At 41.1% G+C, this 15,472-nt stretch overlaps 1 protein-coding gene across 2 annotated transcripts in view; it reads right to left on the bottom strand.

The window, feature by feature from the left end:
- The window catches only part of NOX4 (NADPH oxidase 4), a 107,224-nt gene extending 102,007 nt beyond the window's left edge, over positions 1–5,217 (bottom strand). For both annotated transcript variants that reach the window (XM_027677462.1, XM_027677463.1), the window contains exons 1-2: positions 5,119–5,217; positions 4,278–4,373 (exon numbers count right to left, since the gene is read on the bottom strand). In XM_027677462.1, coding sequence (XP_027533263.1) covers positions 4,278–4,373; positions 5,119–5,175 — 153 coding nt within the window. In that variant the 5' untranslated portion in view covers positions 5,176–5,217. The remainder of the gene's footprint in view (positions 1–4,277; positions 4,374–5,118) is intronic.
- Positions 5,218–15,472: the final 10,255 nt, after the last annotated feature.

Raw genomic sequence — 15,472 nt, 5'->3', positions numbered from 1 at the left:
ACAGGAAGAGATTTACTTGCAAATTCAAGGGGACCATCAAGATAAAGCCTCGTAACACCCTCAGTCTTCACTAGGAAACTCTGTATATATATATATATATATATATATATATATATATATATATATATCTTCCATAGCAACATAAATCTATTATTAGACATTTTTGCTACGTGTAACACTCTAAATAGCCTGATTAAAAGACAACTAAATCACAAAAGCACAGTGCATTGGGGAAAATAAGGAATCAAGATATACAACTCTCTCCAATGCTTAAATGTGGAGAGTAAGCAGGCTGCAGCGAGGTTGCATAACGATCAATGAAAGCAGAATTTGGCCTCAATTAAGAAAATCTCTATTGTTACGATAAACTAGCAAGGAAAGACATAAAAGTTACTGGAACATCTGGAATATATTCGAAGAAGTGAATAAAGATGACAAATGCTATGCACAATACTGAATAGTAAGAAGGCAGCAATCGTATAGAAAAAAAAGTGAGGCACCACTTTTCCTTTTCAATCCCATTTTCAGTTATTCAATCTTTACTCAAAGAGATCCTTCCGATGATGTATTTTCTTCACTTTGGTCTGAAACCCAGGAGGTTACCTCTTGCATTAACATTTGACTACATTACAGTTATTTGAGCAGGGACAAGAGAGGGAATACGGAAAGAGAGACCTTTCATGCCATTACAAAGTGAGCCCAAAGCTCTTCTTGTTCATGGGGAACACAAGCAACAAGGAAAAGTTATTTTATTCAATGCTGTTAAAAGCAAGACTTAAGTTCTATAAGGCCAGTACCAAATTTAGGACTGAAGTTTTTGGTCAGGTGCAAGTCAAGCTAATCTGAAGGGAGAAATCCTCAAGTCTGTAAATAAATTAACCATCTGGACAATCTCTCTGACTGAGCAGACACACAAACTCCAACAATGAAGATTTTAGAGTCATGTCAAGTCATTTATGACTCTCCCTTTCTTGCAACTCCTGCTGACTACATGTTGTAGTATCTGTCATGAACATGAAGATAAGAATATTCCTTTCCTCTTTACCACACTCTTTTATAAGAAATCTATGTCTGTTGGGTGTTTCTTTAAAGGCTTCTCTTCTTTAAGCAATAGAAGACCACAAGTTAATATTTATCAAATTATAAAAAATTGAGATTCTTCATCTCAATAATGTTCCTGAACCAGTGGCAATGAATGCATTAATACAGTAAGACTATGGCCAGAAGCATTAAAAGCAATTCAGCATCCAAAGGGATAGTTCATCAAAGCAAAAGTATCAGAAAGGGGTTTACATCCACTAGGTTCTGATGAACTTTCACTGCAAGCATTATATAATCACGGAATTATTCTGTCTGGAAGGGACCTTGGGATGTCTCTATTCAAACCTCCTGCTCTAAGCATGTTCAACACCAAACTCAGATTAAGTTTGCTCAGGGTTTTTTGCCCAATTGGGTTTTAAAAACATCCAGGTATGGAAATTTCACAATGAAGAGCTGATGGTCTCATCAACAGGACTCAAACTGAGCAAAGCAGAGATATTTGACACAACAAGTTTACCCATTAAGTTTTGTAGTATATAATAGTCTGACTAAATTCCTTCTAGCACATTAGCGCCTTTGACTTAATAGTTCTCTTTGCACTTACAGGACACCACCATGCTTTTAGTGCCTTTTTACAGGTATAGAATTAAGGATCAGAACAATTGTCATTGAAGGACTGAATGCAAGTTAGGTATCTAAACAATTTTAAAATCCTGTGATAAGTATTTTGTTCAACATCGCAGAGAATGCAATTGGAAAAGAATAAAACTGAGGCTCCTTCTTCTGTAGATAAATGAAGTAGATCACTCCAATGACCATTCTTTCTCCTTCTTCACATCAGAAAGTCATGGCATGAAAACATGTCAGAGTTGAATATATTCAGGATATTCAGTCCAATGTCTCATTTCATATCACAATCTGATTTCCTACAGCAACTCTTCTTGTTCTACATTCTGTTACTTGGTAAACAAAGTTACCTGTGGTAAACCTTTCAGTGCTGCAAGTGCAAAAGATCCTAAGGAAATTTTAGGCTATTGTAGCATACAAAGTAAGAGGAAAAAAAATTCCTTAGCAGACCTCACTGAAAAATGAGCAACTTTTTTTATTCAAAAATCGCCACGTCTTTTTGGCATTTTTTGTTTACTGGCTGGAAAAAGGACTCACTTGTCATGAAAGTATCTAAAAAAGAGTTCATTCTGTTAAGACAAGAAATACCAGCTGTTGAATTATAAATGAAGACTTTAATCTAAATCTCAAAATTTCAGACATCAAGAAATGGCACAGAGGCACTGCAAACCACTCACACGTATACAGAACAGAGAGGAGACTGGTTAAGCAGATGGGCCATGGGCCAGTGGCTACACAAACCAACAGAGAAGAAGAAAAGGGGCAAAAATCACTCTGGAAGGCAATAGAAGCTGTAGTATAGATACGCATATACCATTTCCTGAAGAAATTAAATTGAGTTCAGTTGTCCCAACCCATGCAAAATAATCTGTATGATTAATACACATATATAAATACACTGAAGAGAAGAGAGAAAGCTAACTTCAGGGTCTACTGATGATATTTAGACAAACTGTCAAAAGTGAATTGCAAGAACATTTTACAGTCTTTAATATTTTCAAAATTTTAAAATTAGTCTCAGAATTTTGACCAAAGCTCTTCCCTTTCCACCTCATTTTAGAATGTCTCCAAATTTCTGTGGTTCTTTTTCCCACAGTTGCAGACAGTTAGACAAACTTAAAAGCATAACCTCCTGGTCCTCATCTCCTGAACAAAACAAGGAATCTGTTGCCTGAATCATCTCAAAGGTTCTGAACACACATTAAATTACTTTGTATGTGTCTTTCATTTTGAAGTATAAGAAAATAAACAAACAAACAAACAAAAGAGCAGACCATGAGTTGGTACAAGGCAATCAAGTCATCTGAATTGAGAAAAACTTGCTGATTGATACCAGCTGACAATCTGTCCCAATATGTTACTCAAGAAGATTTGCTTTACAAACAACTCACTTGCTCTGCCAGGAATAAACACGGTTTCAAATGGATACACTGGGCTGCAAAGCCATTAGAGATTAAGGTAAAATTAAACACATTCTCATGCTTTTTCTGACAAGAAAGCCATCACTGTGAAGGATTTAAGTATTTTCATTCCCTTTTTTTTGCAATACCTTTTCTAAGATTCATTTTTGAACGTATCTGAATCAACTATAAGGAGAAAGAAAAAAAAAGAGAATTTTATCAAGTCAACTTACTTTCAAGCAAGATCACAAAACCTTATGGAACTGGCTAGCTATGACAACGATATTAATCATGTGAAAATATATACCCTGGATCTACCAAAAATAAAACCCAGAGACTCTGCAGCAGGTTAGGATGCACATCATCTGTGCTTTAATCCCATGTCAACTTTCCACTGAAATTCATTCCTGAGTATGACATAGTGTTACAAAGCATTGTGTTATTCAGCCACTTTTTCTTGGACTCTCAAATTCTGAGAAACTTTTGAGCATTTCTCAGAAAACTTTTAACCCTAAGTCTATCCCTTTGGATAGAAGTGTTTTTCTAACAACTGAAATGGTGTAGCTGTGGATAACTTCCCAAGAGAGACCAGTATCCTATTTCTCCAAGTTCTCTTTTTGGGTTCATCTGTTGGCGGGGGATATTGCCCTTGCTAAATCAAACTAATCGAATCCTCATTCAACCATTCAGAATCCAAGAATTTATTATTAGAAAACAAAACTAAAATTGTATAGATTACAGTGATTTACACAGAACGGAGGATCTATGAGAATGACAGAGATTGAAAAGAACTAACACTTATTAAAGAAGTCCTTCAGCAAATATATATAATACAATGGATTAGAAAGAATTTGCCATCATGAGCCCATAGCTTGGCTAATGTTTTGATGATGAAAAGTGGAGCTCCGGTCATCTGTTGGGCATGTTTGTGTTCCTGTGAGCCTGTCTGCAGCTGGGTACACCGGGAAGGAGAAGAGGGAGAAGAATAGCTGTCCCACACTTGACTGGTTCTTTTTCTTCTCAACAGTGTTCACTTTCTACTCCTAAACAACTGTCAGAAGCATCCCAGTAACTTCTTACTTGATCTTTTCCCACTTTGAAGAGTTAACAGACAGTTTGTGTCATCCTTATTAGCAAATGCATTCTGCCCCTTTCCCATCTCCCAGCATCCCAATTTTCAGGGCAAAAAGTAATGTCCGGGTCACTCACCCCTAACATCTGATACAAATAATAATACTGTAGCCCTTGATAATAGAGCAGGAAGGTTTTCCAGAAGAGCCATACATTGAGGGAGAGCCAGAAAAACTGAAAAGAAACAGAAACAAGAGATTGTAAGTGAAAGTTACATATGCGAACTTCCATGTTAATTTCATTCATAAAACTCATAGGTCTGTAGTTTCATAAATATATGTAAATGGAATGGGAAAACAAGCTTCAAGCACCTAGTATAAAGATACTTTAAAATATTAAAAGGAATAGCCTCTCTGTGTGAAATTCTCACTTTCATCGAACTTCACAAAACTTTGTGTCTTAAGACAACCGAGAGCTGGCGAAGCCCACCTCAACAAGATGCTACCCCAAATCTTCAGCTGGATATTGTAGCTAAAATACTTAAGGAATAAAAACCAGAAACAAAGAGACAAAGGAAGGAAAAACTTGACCTCCAAGAAGCTGCATCTTCTCCCTCAAACTTTCCCAAAGAGAGCCTAACAAAGAGCAAACAAACACAACGTGTGCCGAGCCCAGCCGGGCACGGACTCGCGCGCTGTCCCGGGCTGTGGCACCCGCGTGCATCTCTGCCAGCCGCGCACCGGGACAAGCACGGAGCACATCCCACCGCCCGCCCGAGCACCGGCATCCCGCAGGCGCCCTGCCCCAGCCGTGCCTCACGGCGGGCACAGCAGCACCTCCTGCAGCCCCGGGCCCGAGGTGCCCGCCGAGCCAGTTGTAACCCGGCCCATCCCCGCCGCCTGCAGCTCCCCCGCGGCCCCTCCTGAGCCGCCTCCGCGGGGCAGCCCCTCTGAGGGGACCCCCTCGGGGCCGCCCTTACCAGAAAAAGGTGCTTGCTCCCCTCGTTGGCCAGCCAGCTCCTCCAGGACAGCGCCATGGTGCGGGACGCCCGTGGGGCAGCACCGAGGGCTGGAGGGGGACGCCGGGCGGGCGGGCGATCCCTCCTTTTCAGCCGGGCCGGGCCTCCCTCCTCTCTCCCCACCCCTCACCCCCCGCCCTGTCTTCCGGCCGCCGGGGCGTTGCGCTCCGGCCCCGCCGCGCCGCGCTCCAGCCCCCCGGCCCCGGCCCGGCCCCGGCCCGGCCCGGCCGTGCTGCCCCTTTGTCCGCCCCGGGCGCCCCGCGAGCGCGGCGCTGCCCCGGCACCGAAGCGCAGCCGGGGGGGAAGAGGGGGCTTAGAGGGGGCCACCCCCGAAGGGACAGTCTGTCCTGCCAAGGAACGGTGTGGCCGCATCCTCGCATCCCCCCCAACCCTGGAAAGCGGGTTTTCCCCGCCGAGAATCCTGTCCGTGGGGATCCCCCTTGCCCCAAGCCTCCCGACATCCCCGCCCCGGCTGAAATGTGATACAGAAAGCAGGAGGGAGCGGGAAAGCAACCGTGCATGCAACTGCTCTGCAGTTCTGGTAAAACAAAGAGGTTGTCCAAGAAACTACTGTTCGATCAGTACATGAGGCCCTCGGAAGCTGGGAAGGGACAGGAGTCTGATCCTGCTCCATCAGATGTCCCTGGAGCACACTGGAAGTGGCCGGCTCCTGTGTGCAGGCACAGCGGGTGTGCAATCGAGCCGCAGCTAAGAAAAAGCAGCTATGGGCACCTCCACATTGACAGTGTCCCGAGTTCAGATAGATACACGTCGCAATCAGTCTGCACTTAGTGGTTGTCTTCATGTTTAGTTTGGGTTTGGGTTTTGTAGGGGTTTTTTTTGAGGGAAAGTTTCACCAGATACTGATTTTTATATTAAGAAAAAGCTTTAAAAAAATTGCTTGTTGCTAGCAGCTTTCAAACACAACACCCTGGTGAGTCACAGGGGAGCTCCACTTTAAACCAGGCATTGTGATGCACATGCTGCTCCTTGAGATAGTGGCAGCAATGACAGCTGGCAGCAGAGCAAGGCTGTTTTTCTGGGAGATGCCAAGTCCAAGCACCAGCAGTGAGAAGTCTCATCCAGTCCAGCTTGAGCTGGCTGTCTTTCTGTTATGACTCAGAAAATTGACATTTTTTGTGCTTCTCATGAGCCACATGCCAAGGGTCCAGAGAAAAAATGGAAGAAAGCAAAGTACCATCTTTCTCCGGTTCCGTATAAAGCAGAGGGAATGTCTGACCCATATGTGGCCCTGGCAGTAAAGAGTACAAGTAGGGCATGGCTCCTGTGAAACTCAGTTGAGAGTATTTTGGCTTCAACAGGACCTCTGTCTCAAATGAAGCGGCAGGATTTCTGTAGCTGTATGAAGTGCTAGGTGAAGTTTTGAAGCAGCAGGGTAGAAGATTATAGCTATTTTATGTCATTAAATGACACTAAAAGGAGAACTAGCAAAGGGGTAAATACATATTTTGGATTTAATACTCAACAGAACCATAGTTTGGTGCCAAAGCAACCCTAACAGCAAAAGCAATAGTATAGTTTATTTATCTTGTTTGCTATTTCCATTCATATCCTTGTTTCAGATGTAGTGCAAAGAAAATGGAAACTCCTTACAGAGAAACAGATGATGAAACTTCTGTAGACAAGCGTGTCAAAGCTGGAATGACAAAAAATAAAACTCATTGGGTATGTCAGGCCTAATAACATGGGGCCTCAGCCAAAGCTGAAGCTGCAACAAACACAAACAAAACAAAAATAATTTGCCCATCCTATGTTTGGCCATTAGAAATGTCTCTGAAAAATCAGCTTATGCAGGATTTGACTGCCCACTCATATGCAGCTGATGACTCATGAGCCAGCACTTCACTGCCTGCTTACAAAGTGCTATAAGGCATGTGGAGTACATGACTCATGCTCCAGTTGACATTGGATCCTACATCATATCTAGGTACAGAGCAAAGAATGTGTTTTTGTAGAAAACATCCTTATTTTCTTTTTCCCTGGAAACAGCCAAGGGCTTTGAATCATTATCCCAAGAAGAGTCTGGCAGAGACCGGTGCCATGCTAATACATCTACATTCTTCTCCATAGAAAAGGCTGAGTTTGCAACTGCCTAAATCATGCCTTCCCAAGGATCTCTGGAAGTTCTCTGTCTTCGTTCTCTGTTTTAAACCATCCCAGATGTATATGAGCATGTGTTTCAAAGTTATTGGTAAGAGCACTCAGAAATGGCCATATGTGCTAGTTATAATCCAAATAATTTAAAAAGTTATAATTTGAGCACCAGCTCATCTCTTTTCTGCTTCGTTAACAGCCCTCCTCTGGTTATGACGGTCTTTGTACTTTGTCCTACCGACTGGACAGAGCACTGTGAAGGTAGGCAGCTCCTCAGAGACTGATCATATAGTTTCTCTGATAATGTTACTTCTACTGCATCAGCAAAGTCACCCTGACTGCACAGTCACCTTCCAGGTCTACTTGCCATCGACATCCACTACACTGAAATGTATTCTCACAGAGCTTATTTGGGTACTTTACAGCACTTTGCTGAGTGATGTAGTTAAAGTTACAGGCATGGCTTAAAAGTTTTCTAGTGCTGGAATTCTACTTATCTACCTGAGAGTGATCCAGAGTCAAACTGTGTCTCCATCTGTCAGCATATTGTGACCATCCTGCAAGTTCTTGAAGTGAGTGCAATTGTTGTGAGCACAACACTGTGTCCTTCCAGTCTGGGGAGTGGTCCAGGCACCTCATCTTCTGCTCTGTTGCAATCTAGATTTAGGCATACAGGCCCTTAAATTCTACACACATCCCTAAGGGGGTTGATCCAGTATGCCTTCTCAGAATATTTACCCTCAACACTGAGATCATGGGAGGAGAAGAAGGAAATGTTGACTCTGACTTCATTACAGAGAACAGGAAAAGTGCAGATTCTGCATAATAGCTCAGTGATTAGAGCACTTTACCAGTAGTGGGAGAGCTGGACTTCTCTCAAAGAGCTGAAGCCATTGCATTCACATCTCAGGAAAGTTTCCTAACCACTGCCTTTCACTGGGCTCAAAGAAGGAAACAATCTCCAAGTAAGCCACTGTACAGCCAGGAATGCAAGAAAGAGAGGTCAAAGAAAATCAGAAAGTGATGCTGGCCAAGTGGTAACAGCACACATCTAAGGGAGAGGATCATCTAGGAAAAGGAGATTTTGGATGTTAGTTCATTTTTTGTTTCCATTGGAAGAAAAAATATGGAACTAATTTCAAAATTCAACATTTTTAAGAGAAAGCTGCAATCATAGGAGAAATCAGAAATGGAAAAGTTTCTCCACGAATGAACTTGTATTTCTTGGAAGCTTTCTCATTAAACTTAAGCTACATGCTGTTTACCTTTATCACTTTTCCTATAACTGTACCATGTAGTCATAATATAAGGGTAAAATAACAATGAAAGTGTATGTCACTCTGAAGATCTGTGTCATATGAGTAATATCCTGTGTGATGGCATATGGCTTTTATGGCATTACATGTTGTATCATTTCTTTCCCTTTTTGAAATTGGATCTTTACATTTGCTGCATACCAGAAGATCAGCTTGCTTTCTTGTATGCTCCCTGATGGAGTCAGAGGCCTCCTTAGGGTGAAATGCTTCCACAGACTTGGGTGGGAGCCAAGTTTATTAATTTTGATGGAGCTGCAGTGATTCATGGTAATGCTTTATTTACTGCTGCCGTGGTGTCTAGGAGTACTAGGAATGGCCCAGGCCCACAATTTACCTTATCAGAAAGGTAAAATTTATATCCAAAGAGTTCAAATGAAGAATCAGACAACAACAGATGGAGTTCTGATCCTCAATTCAAACAGGCTGTGTTCTGCTTCCATTGAACTCTCCTAAATCAAGGCATGTAGCCATTACTCAGCTCCATGTTACAAGTTCAAAAACAATGACAAAAGATCCTACAGTATTTTGTCCTCAAATAACCTCCTACACATTCCTGATTCAAAGAAAGATAGCATGAAAACTCCAACACACGGCAGCATCGTTCATCACAAAAGAATGCAAGCACATAGCACATGGGGAAAATGTGTATAATAAATACAGCTGGAGTGCATTCCATGACAATTTGAGAAAAATGTCAGTTATATTTATTTTTCCAACTGTTTGCAAGATTTTCTTGAACACTTATTACAGAATTGAACCACAGATCTACAGATCATTAACAGGCAGCATCCTGTACCCTTGAAAAATTTTAAGATTCAGTCCACTTTTCACTGAATTTATGGGCCTTTCCTTGATTTTGCTGTCAGTAGGAGCCAGGTCTGAGAATATTAGAGGGGTTAAAACATATACTGAATTTATTTTAGAGGTTAAAGAAACTATTATACTCCCACAAACTGGAATTCCAGAGCTTGTCAACAAATTGTTCCTGTATTTGGCCAATCAACTCTGTTTGAGCAGTTTTTTGAAAGAAAAATTAAAATTGCTAGTCTTATTTTAAAACACTTGAAGACAGAAATAACACAAGCTACTAAGCTAAATGATCCCTTAATTCATTGCTCTTTGCTAAAACCATTTTGGAAGCACTGGCATTATCGTGTATTTCACCATTCCACAGAAATGAATCTACCCTCAGAAATACCTTTTCCCTTCAGTTTCTTATCACCTATTGTCAAGTCACCTTTTTGCCCTTTTTCTGGTTAACAGAATAGTGCATTTAGTTCTTAATTCTTCCCTCCAAGACAAGGTTTCCAGAGCTGGAGGGATTTTAGAGGATATTTTGTATTCTTTTCTGAAGAGGAGCCCCCTGCTTTTATACAACAATCCCAAACCAGTCTCATTAATACTGTAGGTAGGAGTACAAGTATCTTAATACTTTACAGGATACTCCTTTGCTTACATTCATAGAATCACAGTCCTAGAATAGTTTGGGTTGGAAGAAGCCTTAAAGATTGGCTAGTTCCAATCCTCCTGCCATGGGCAGGAACACCTTCCACTAGACCAAATTCCTGGCCTTGAACACTTCCAGGAATGGGGCATCCACAGCTTCTCAGTTCCAGTGCCTCACCACCCTCACAGCCAAGGATTACTTCCTAATATCTAATCTAAACCTGCCCTCTTTCAGTTCAAAGCCACTGTCCCTTGTCCTATCACTACATGCCCTTGTCAAAAGTTGCCCTCTAGCTTTCTTGTTGGAGGTCCCTTTAGATATTGAAAGGTGCTCTAAGGTCTCCTTGGAGTCTTTTCTTCTCCAAGCTGAACAACCCCAGCTCTCTCTGCCTGTCTTCATAGGAGAGGTGCTCCAGCCCTCTGATCATCTTTGTGACCTCCTCTGGACTCCAACAAGTCAATGTCCTTTTTATGTTTGGGACCCCAGCCCCTGACACAGTGTTTCAGGCAGGGTCTCACAAGAGCAAAGTAGAGGAGCAAAATCACCTCCCTCGACCTGCTGGCCATGCTGCTTTCAATGTAGCCCAGGATACGGTTGGATTTCTGGGCTGTGAGCGTGCATTGCCAAGTCACCTCAAGCTTCTTATCAACCAACACTCCCAAATCCTTCTCCTCAGGGTTGGTCTCAACCCATTCTCCTCCCAGCCTCTATTTGGCTTGGGATTGCCCCAACCTATGTGCAGGATCTTGCACTTGGCCTTGTTGAACTTCATGAGGTTCACACAGGCCCACCTCTCAAGTCTGTCCATATCCCTCTGGATGACATCCCTTCCCTCCAGCGTGTCAAATGCACCATACAGCTTGGTGCCCTCAATCCCGCTGTCTATGTTGCTGACAAAGATGTAAATGTCGGTCCCAATACCAACCCCTGAACAGTGCCACTCATCACTAGTCTCCACTTGGATATCAAGATGTTAACCACAACATTTTGAATGGGACCATCCAGCCAATTCCTTATCCACAGAGTGGTTCATCCATCAATTCCATGTCTCCCCAGTTTAGACAGAAGGATATTATGCGGGACAGTGGTAAATGCTTTGCATAAGTCCAGTTAGATGACATCAGTTGCTCTTCCCTTATCCACCACTACTGTAACCTCATCATAGAAGGTCACCAGATTTTTCAGGCACAATTTGGCCTTAGTGAAGCCATGTTTGCTGTCAGCAATCATTTCCTTGTTTTCCATGTACCTTAGCATAGTTTCCAGGAGGAGCTGCTCCATGATCTTGCTTGGTATAGAGGTGACACTGATTGGCCTGTAGTTCTCTGGGTCTTCCTTATTTCCCTTTATAAAAGTGGGGTTTATGTATCCTCTTTTCCAGTCAGTAAGAACTTCACAAGACTGACACAGCTTCTCAAATATGGTGGATGGTGGCTTAGCCACTTAATCTGCCAGTTCCCTCTGGATCTGTGGATGCATCTCATCAGATCCTGTGGACTTGTGCACCTTTAGGTTCCTTAGATGGTCTTGAACTTGATCTCCTCCTGTAGTGGGTGGTTCTTCAGTCTTCCAGTCCCTGCCTTTGCCTTCCATGATTTGGAGCACTTGCTGGTGAAGACTGAGGCAAAGTTACTGTATTTTCCAGTTTAACTACACTGAAGATTATTAATGCTTCTAGACCATGAATAAAAGCTATTGAACAGAGCTGGTGTGGAAAAAAAGTTACTGAACAATCACACTAACTCACTACCACCAAATACCAATCCCTTTTAAGAACTTGATAAAAAGGTGATAACCTTTAAAGAGAGACCAGAGCATTAGTGTAATCATTAATAGTCTTTAAGTCTTTGAACACGAGTCTTTGAACAATCCATGAATCCAAGAAAAAAACTGGTCAAGAAAGGCTTCATATCAGCACAGTCACTGCTCAGGTAAAAAGGGAGAGCTGGTTAACAGTGTGCAGCAATAATTTAAGACAAGAAATAAAACATTCTTTTACCTGTCTTGTAGCTTGCATCCCAAGGTGACGTAGTGCATACTAACACTGTGCCAGGGTGGATCATTCAATGACAAGACACAAAGGTCAGTGGCAAATAATCTGCAGTATCCAAGTTTCTCAAGGACCTCATAAAGAAAACATCAGTCTCAATTAACTGAAAAAATTTAAACAATTATAGTACAAACTACAGCTCTTAGAGTTTACAGAACATAGTTTACAGAAACTCTTAAAGACTAAAATACAACATCCAAAAACATGCTTATGCAAACGTCATAAATATCAACATTAAATAAACACTCATAATTCCCCAACTCTTGGAAAAACATTTTCCTCAGAAGAGAATAAAGTTAAAAGCATCAAGACTGCAGATCTGAGAGGTTGGCATGTTCTTCTGCATTAACTCTGCCAAACTAGTGTTTGCACTTTCACTACAAAGTTAGCAAGGCAGGAAAAAGAAAAGGAAAATCAGGGGCAAAGGTGGGCATGAAGCTAACAAAGGACCTCTGAGAAATAGAGTTGACTTCTATCTATGATCACAAAAAAAGTTAAATCCAGAAAGCAGTTTTGATAAAACTTGGATAAAAGCAAGATAAAAAGGCACAAAATTTTAGTCAGATATTACAGATATTACAAATTCACACCTGAGGAAGAGTTCATTCTTTGTCTATGCACATTGTCACATATCACAATCCTCTATAAAAGTTCCACAGCCCACTTCATTACTCTTATTTACTTTGGACTTACATTTGCCTTTGTAAAACTTGCTTGGATGACTGAGGTAGCCTACTTTTATGGCAGTTCACTGCTGTCTTCAAATTTGAGAAAGAAATTCACATGGGGATGCAGAGAACAGATATTCAGATATATCTCCCCTAATTACTCTGTGTTTAAAAGTTTATTTTCTGAAAGATGCCTTGAGGTTGCCTTCAAGATGTCTTTTGCTGCCCGTACAGTTTGGTAATCTGAAATGAAATACATGCTACTTCCAGAGATACCAATATCACCAAAAGTCCACATGCAGGTAAAAGGTTGTAACAGCACCAGAAAAAAAAACAAACATAAAAACAAACAAACCAAGAAAAAAACAACAACCCCCTCCACTCCAAAAAAACCCAACACAAAAGCACATAAGCAATGACTGGAACCTGGTATGACAGTAGTACAACCTTAAAGCAAAAAGGTTGACTGTGTCGTAGAGCTGCACTTGCTGAGAAGTGAGACAAGAAGTAATGCAAATCCAGTGAAAGAGCAAGATCTGCTTGGCTTGGAGGCATGGTGTTATGGGATTCAGACAAAGCAACTACAATTGGAGGTTAAAGTGTAAACACTAGTGAGGCAAAATACTCTACCAGCCTTTAAATCAAGAGGAACACTGGTACATGAATACATATTTATACCCTGGTCATGATTAAATTGAGCCCAGAACTTGGACTGGAAGACCCGGAACAGCTTTCCAGTGAGAGTAGTGAGGAAAAAAAGAACTTGTTAAGTGTTAGAGCTCTTTTGTTTTATGAAAAGGACTGTATAATATCTCTCAGAGTAAGTGGAAGACTGTTAAATGATCCAATTTCACACCTTCCAGCAACCATCACAGCAGCTGGGGACTGCCACCCCCAGGACTCCCATCAGCCAGATATGGTCCTGACTTCACCTCTCCTTCCAGTTTTTGTAGCAGGTTTTTGGGTCAGAATTGCTAAGTGAGTTCTGATGTTTCATTTTCAATTTCAAGTAGAAACAACATTTCTCTCTCTTTCTTTAAGTTAAAATCCTCTTGAACTTTCTTAAGAATGTGCTTCTTATTGTCTGGATTATGGGGTCTTACTCCAGAATTCAACTATTTTTGTAGAAGCAATACTTAATGTTCTCACTTAGCAATTAATTGCACTGCAAATTTCACTCATATTTCTTGCTTAGTATGACCTACAGAGGCAATCTCACAATGTCAGAAGATCCCCACCCAACGTTCAGTTTTATGGAGCCCAGTGACATGTGAAACTTTCAGGGGATAATGTTGCATTTAGTGCTAAGACAAGGTAAACAGCATCAGGAAAGACAGTTTAGAGAAGAAAGATTGTGAACATTATGGAAAAGATTATAGGGGATAGACTCAAATTCCCTATTTTATTCAATTAGGCTCTCATCCAGTAAAGGTCTTAGGCACACATTTAACTTTAAAAAAAACAAGCACTGAGGTCCAGCCTAACTTTGCTTACAGTTAAGTAAAGGGATTTCTTTGCCCAGTGAGGGCTTTCAGCACATATGTAATTGCTTTGTTGAATCAAAGTCTTGTACAGAAGTAAATGGGAAACACCATTGCTGAGGTGCATGGAATTATGTCAGTTAGATTGGGAACAAAATGTGGCTTGTATTTCTCCTTGTTCTCCTCTCAGTATTCTGAGTAACAGCCAATTTTATTAGAGAGAGCCATTATGAAAAACCTTGACACAAAATGCTGCTGGCTTGAGAACCTTTATTTTAAATGCATTTCAAGTTTAATAACACATTTAATCATTATTGAATATCTAGAGGCTTATGATTTGTTTATAAACAATGATGTGGTTTGGGTTTTTTTTAGACTGTGCCATCTTTTGAAAACTATCTAGGTAGAAAGTTGGGACAAGTCTTATTTGTCTGAAACTTTTTTGAGCTTTTGTACTAGACAGTCTTCTGGGAGAAGCTGAAAGTCTCCTCACTGTATAATAAGGACTTACATTAGAGTTAACGTTCTTTATTCCTCTGCAGTCACAGGCGTTACACAAACCCTTGCAAATAAATGAACCATGGTTTCTGGTGAGGCTACTTAAACTGAACCAACCAACAGCATCATGAAAAGTGTGTCTGGAGTTTGTGTGAGAAATAAAAACTCTTGCGTGGTAGTTGCACCCCTCAGCTATGCAGTAAGTGAACTATTTCCACAACCATTTAGTATCCAAGCATGCTATATGACAGCATAGGTTCTCTTTCTCCCTAATTATGTGGTGCCTCTGAAAACTTTGCTGCAGTCACCTTTCTGTATTGCAGGTCCAAAATGCGTTGGCCAAAGACTTCCCCCTGTGAACAGTGCCATTTTGTATTGTGTTAAGCCTCACTGAAACTAAGGGTTGTAACCAAACTCACTTTTATTCTCTCGATTGAGACAAGTATGAGAAGTCACTGAGATCCATCAATGAAAAAGGTTGTTGAAAAGAAATATGCCCAGATATGAGGCACGTTATTGCTCCAAAAGGCAAGTGTGCCAAAGTTGAATTTATTACAGGATGGAGTTTGCTACATATTGATTAAGAAGAGAAAAATTTACATTTGCGTGTGAATGTGTTTTAGGCTAAAACCAAAAGAAACAAATGGAAGAAATAGAAAAGCTGGGACACCTTTTATAAGAGTGTCAAGATTTGTAGCTGATGAAAAAAGCATGGAGTACATATGAAGATTTTTTTTTGT

Source organism: Neopelma chrysocephalum, unplaced genomic scaffold (genome assembly GCF_003984885.1).
Source record: "Neopelma chrysocephalum unplaced genomic scaffold, ASM398488v2 Primary Assembly neopelma1_43, whole genome shotgun sequence".
NCBI classification, from domain to species: domain Eukaryota; kingdom Metazoa; phylum Chordata; class Aves; order Passeriformes; family Pipridae; genus Neopelma; species Neopelma chrysocephalum.
This window is presented reverse-complemented; position numbering and strand designations above follow the sequence as displayed.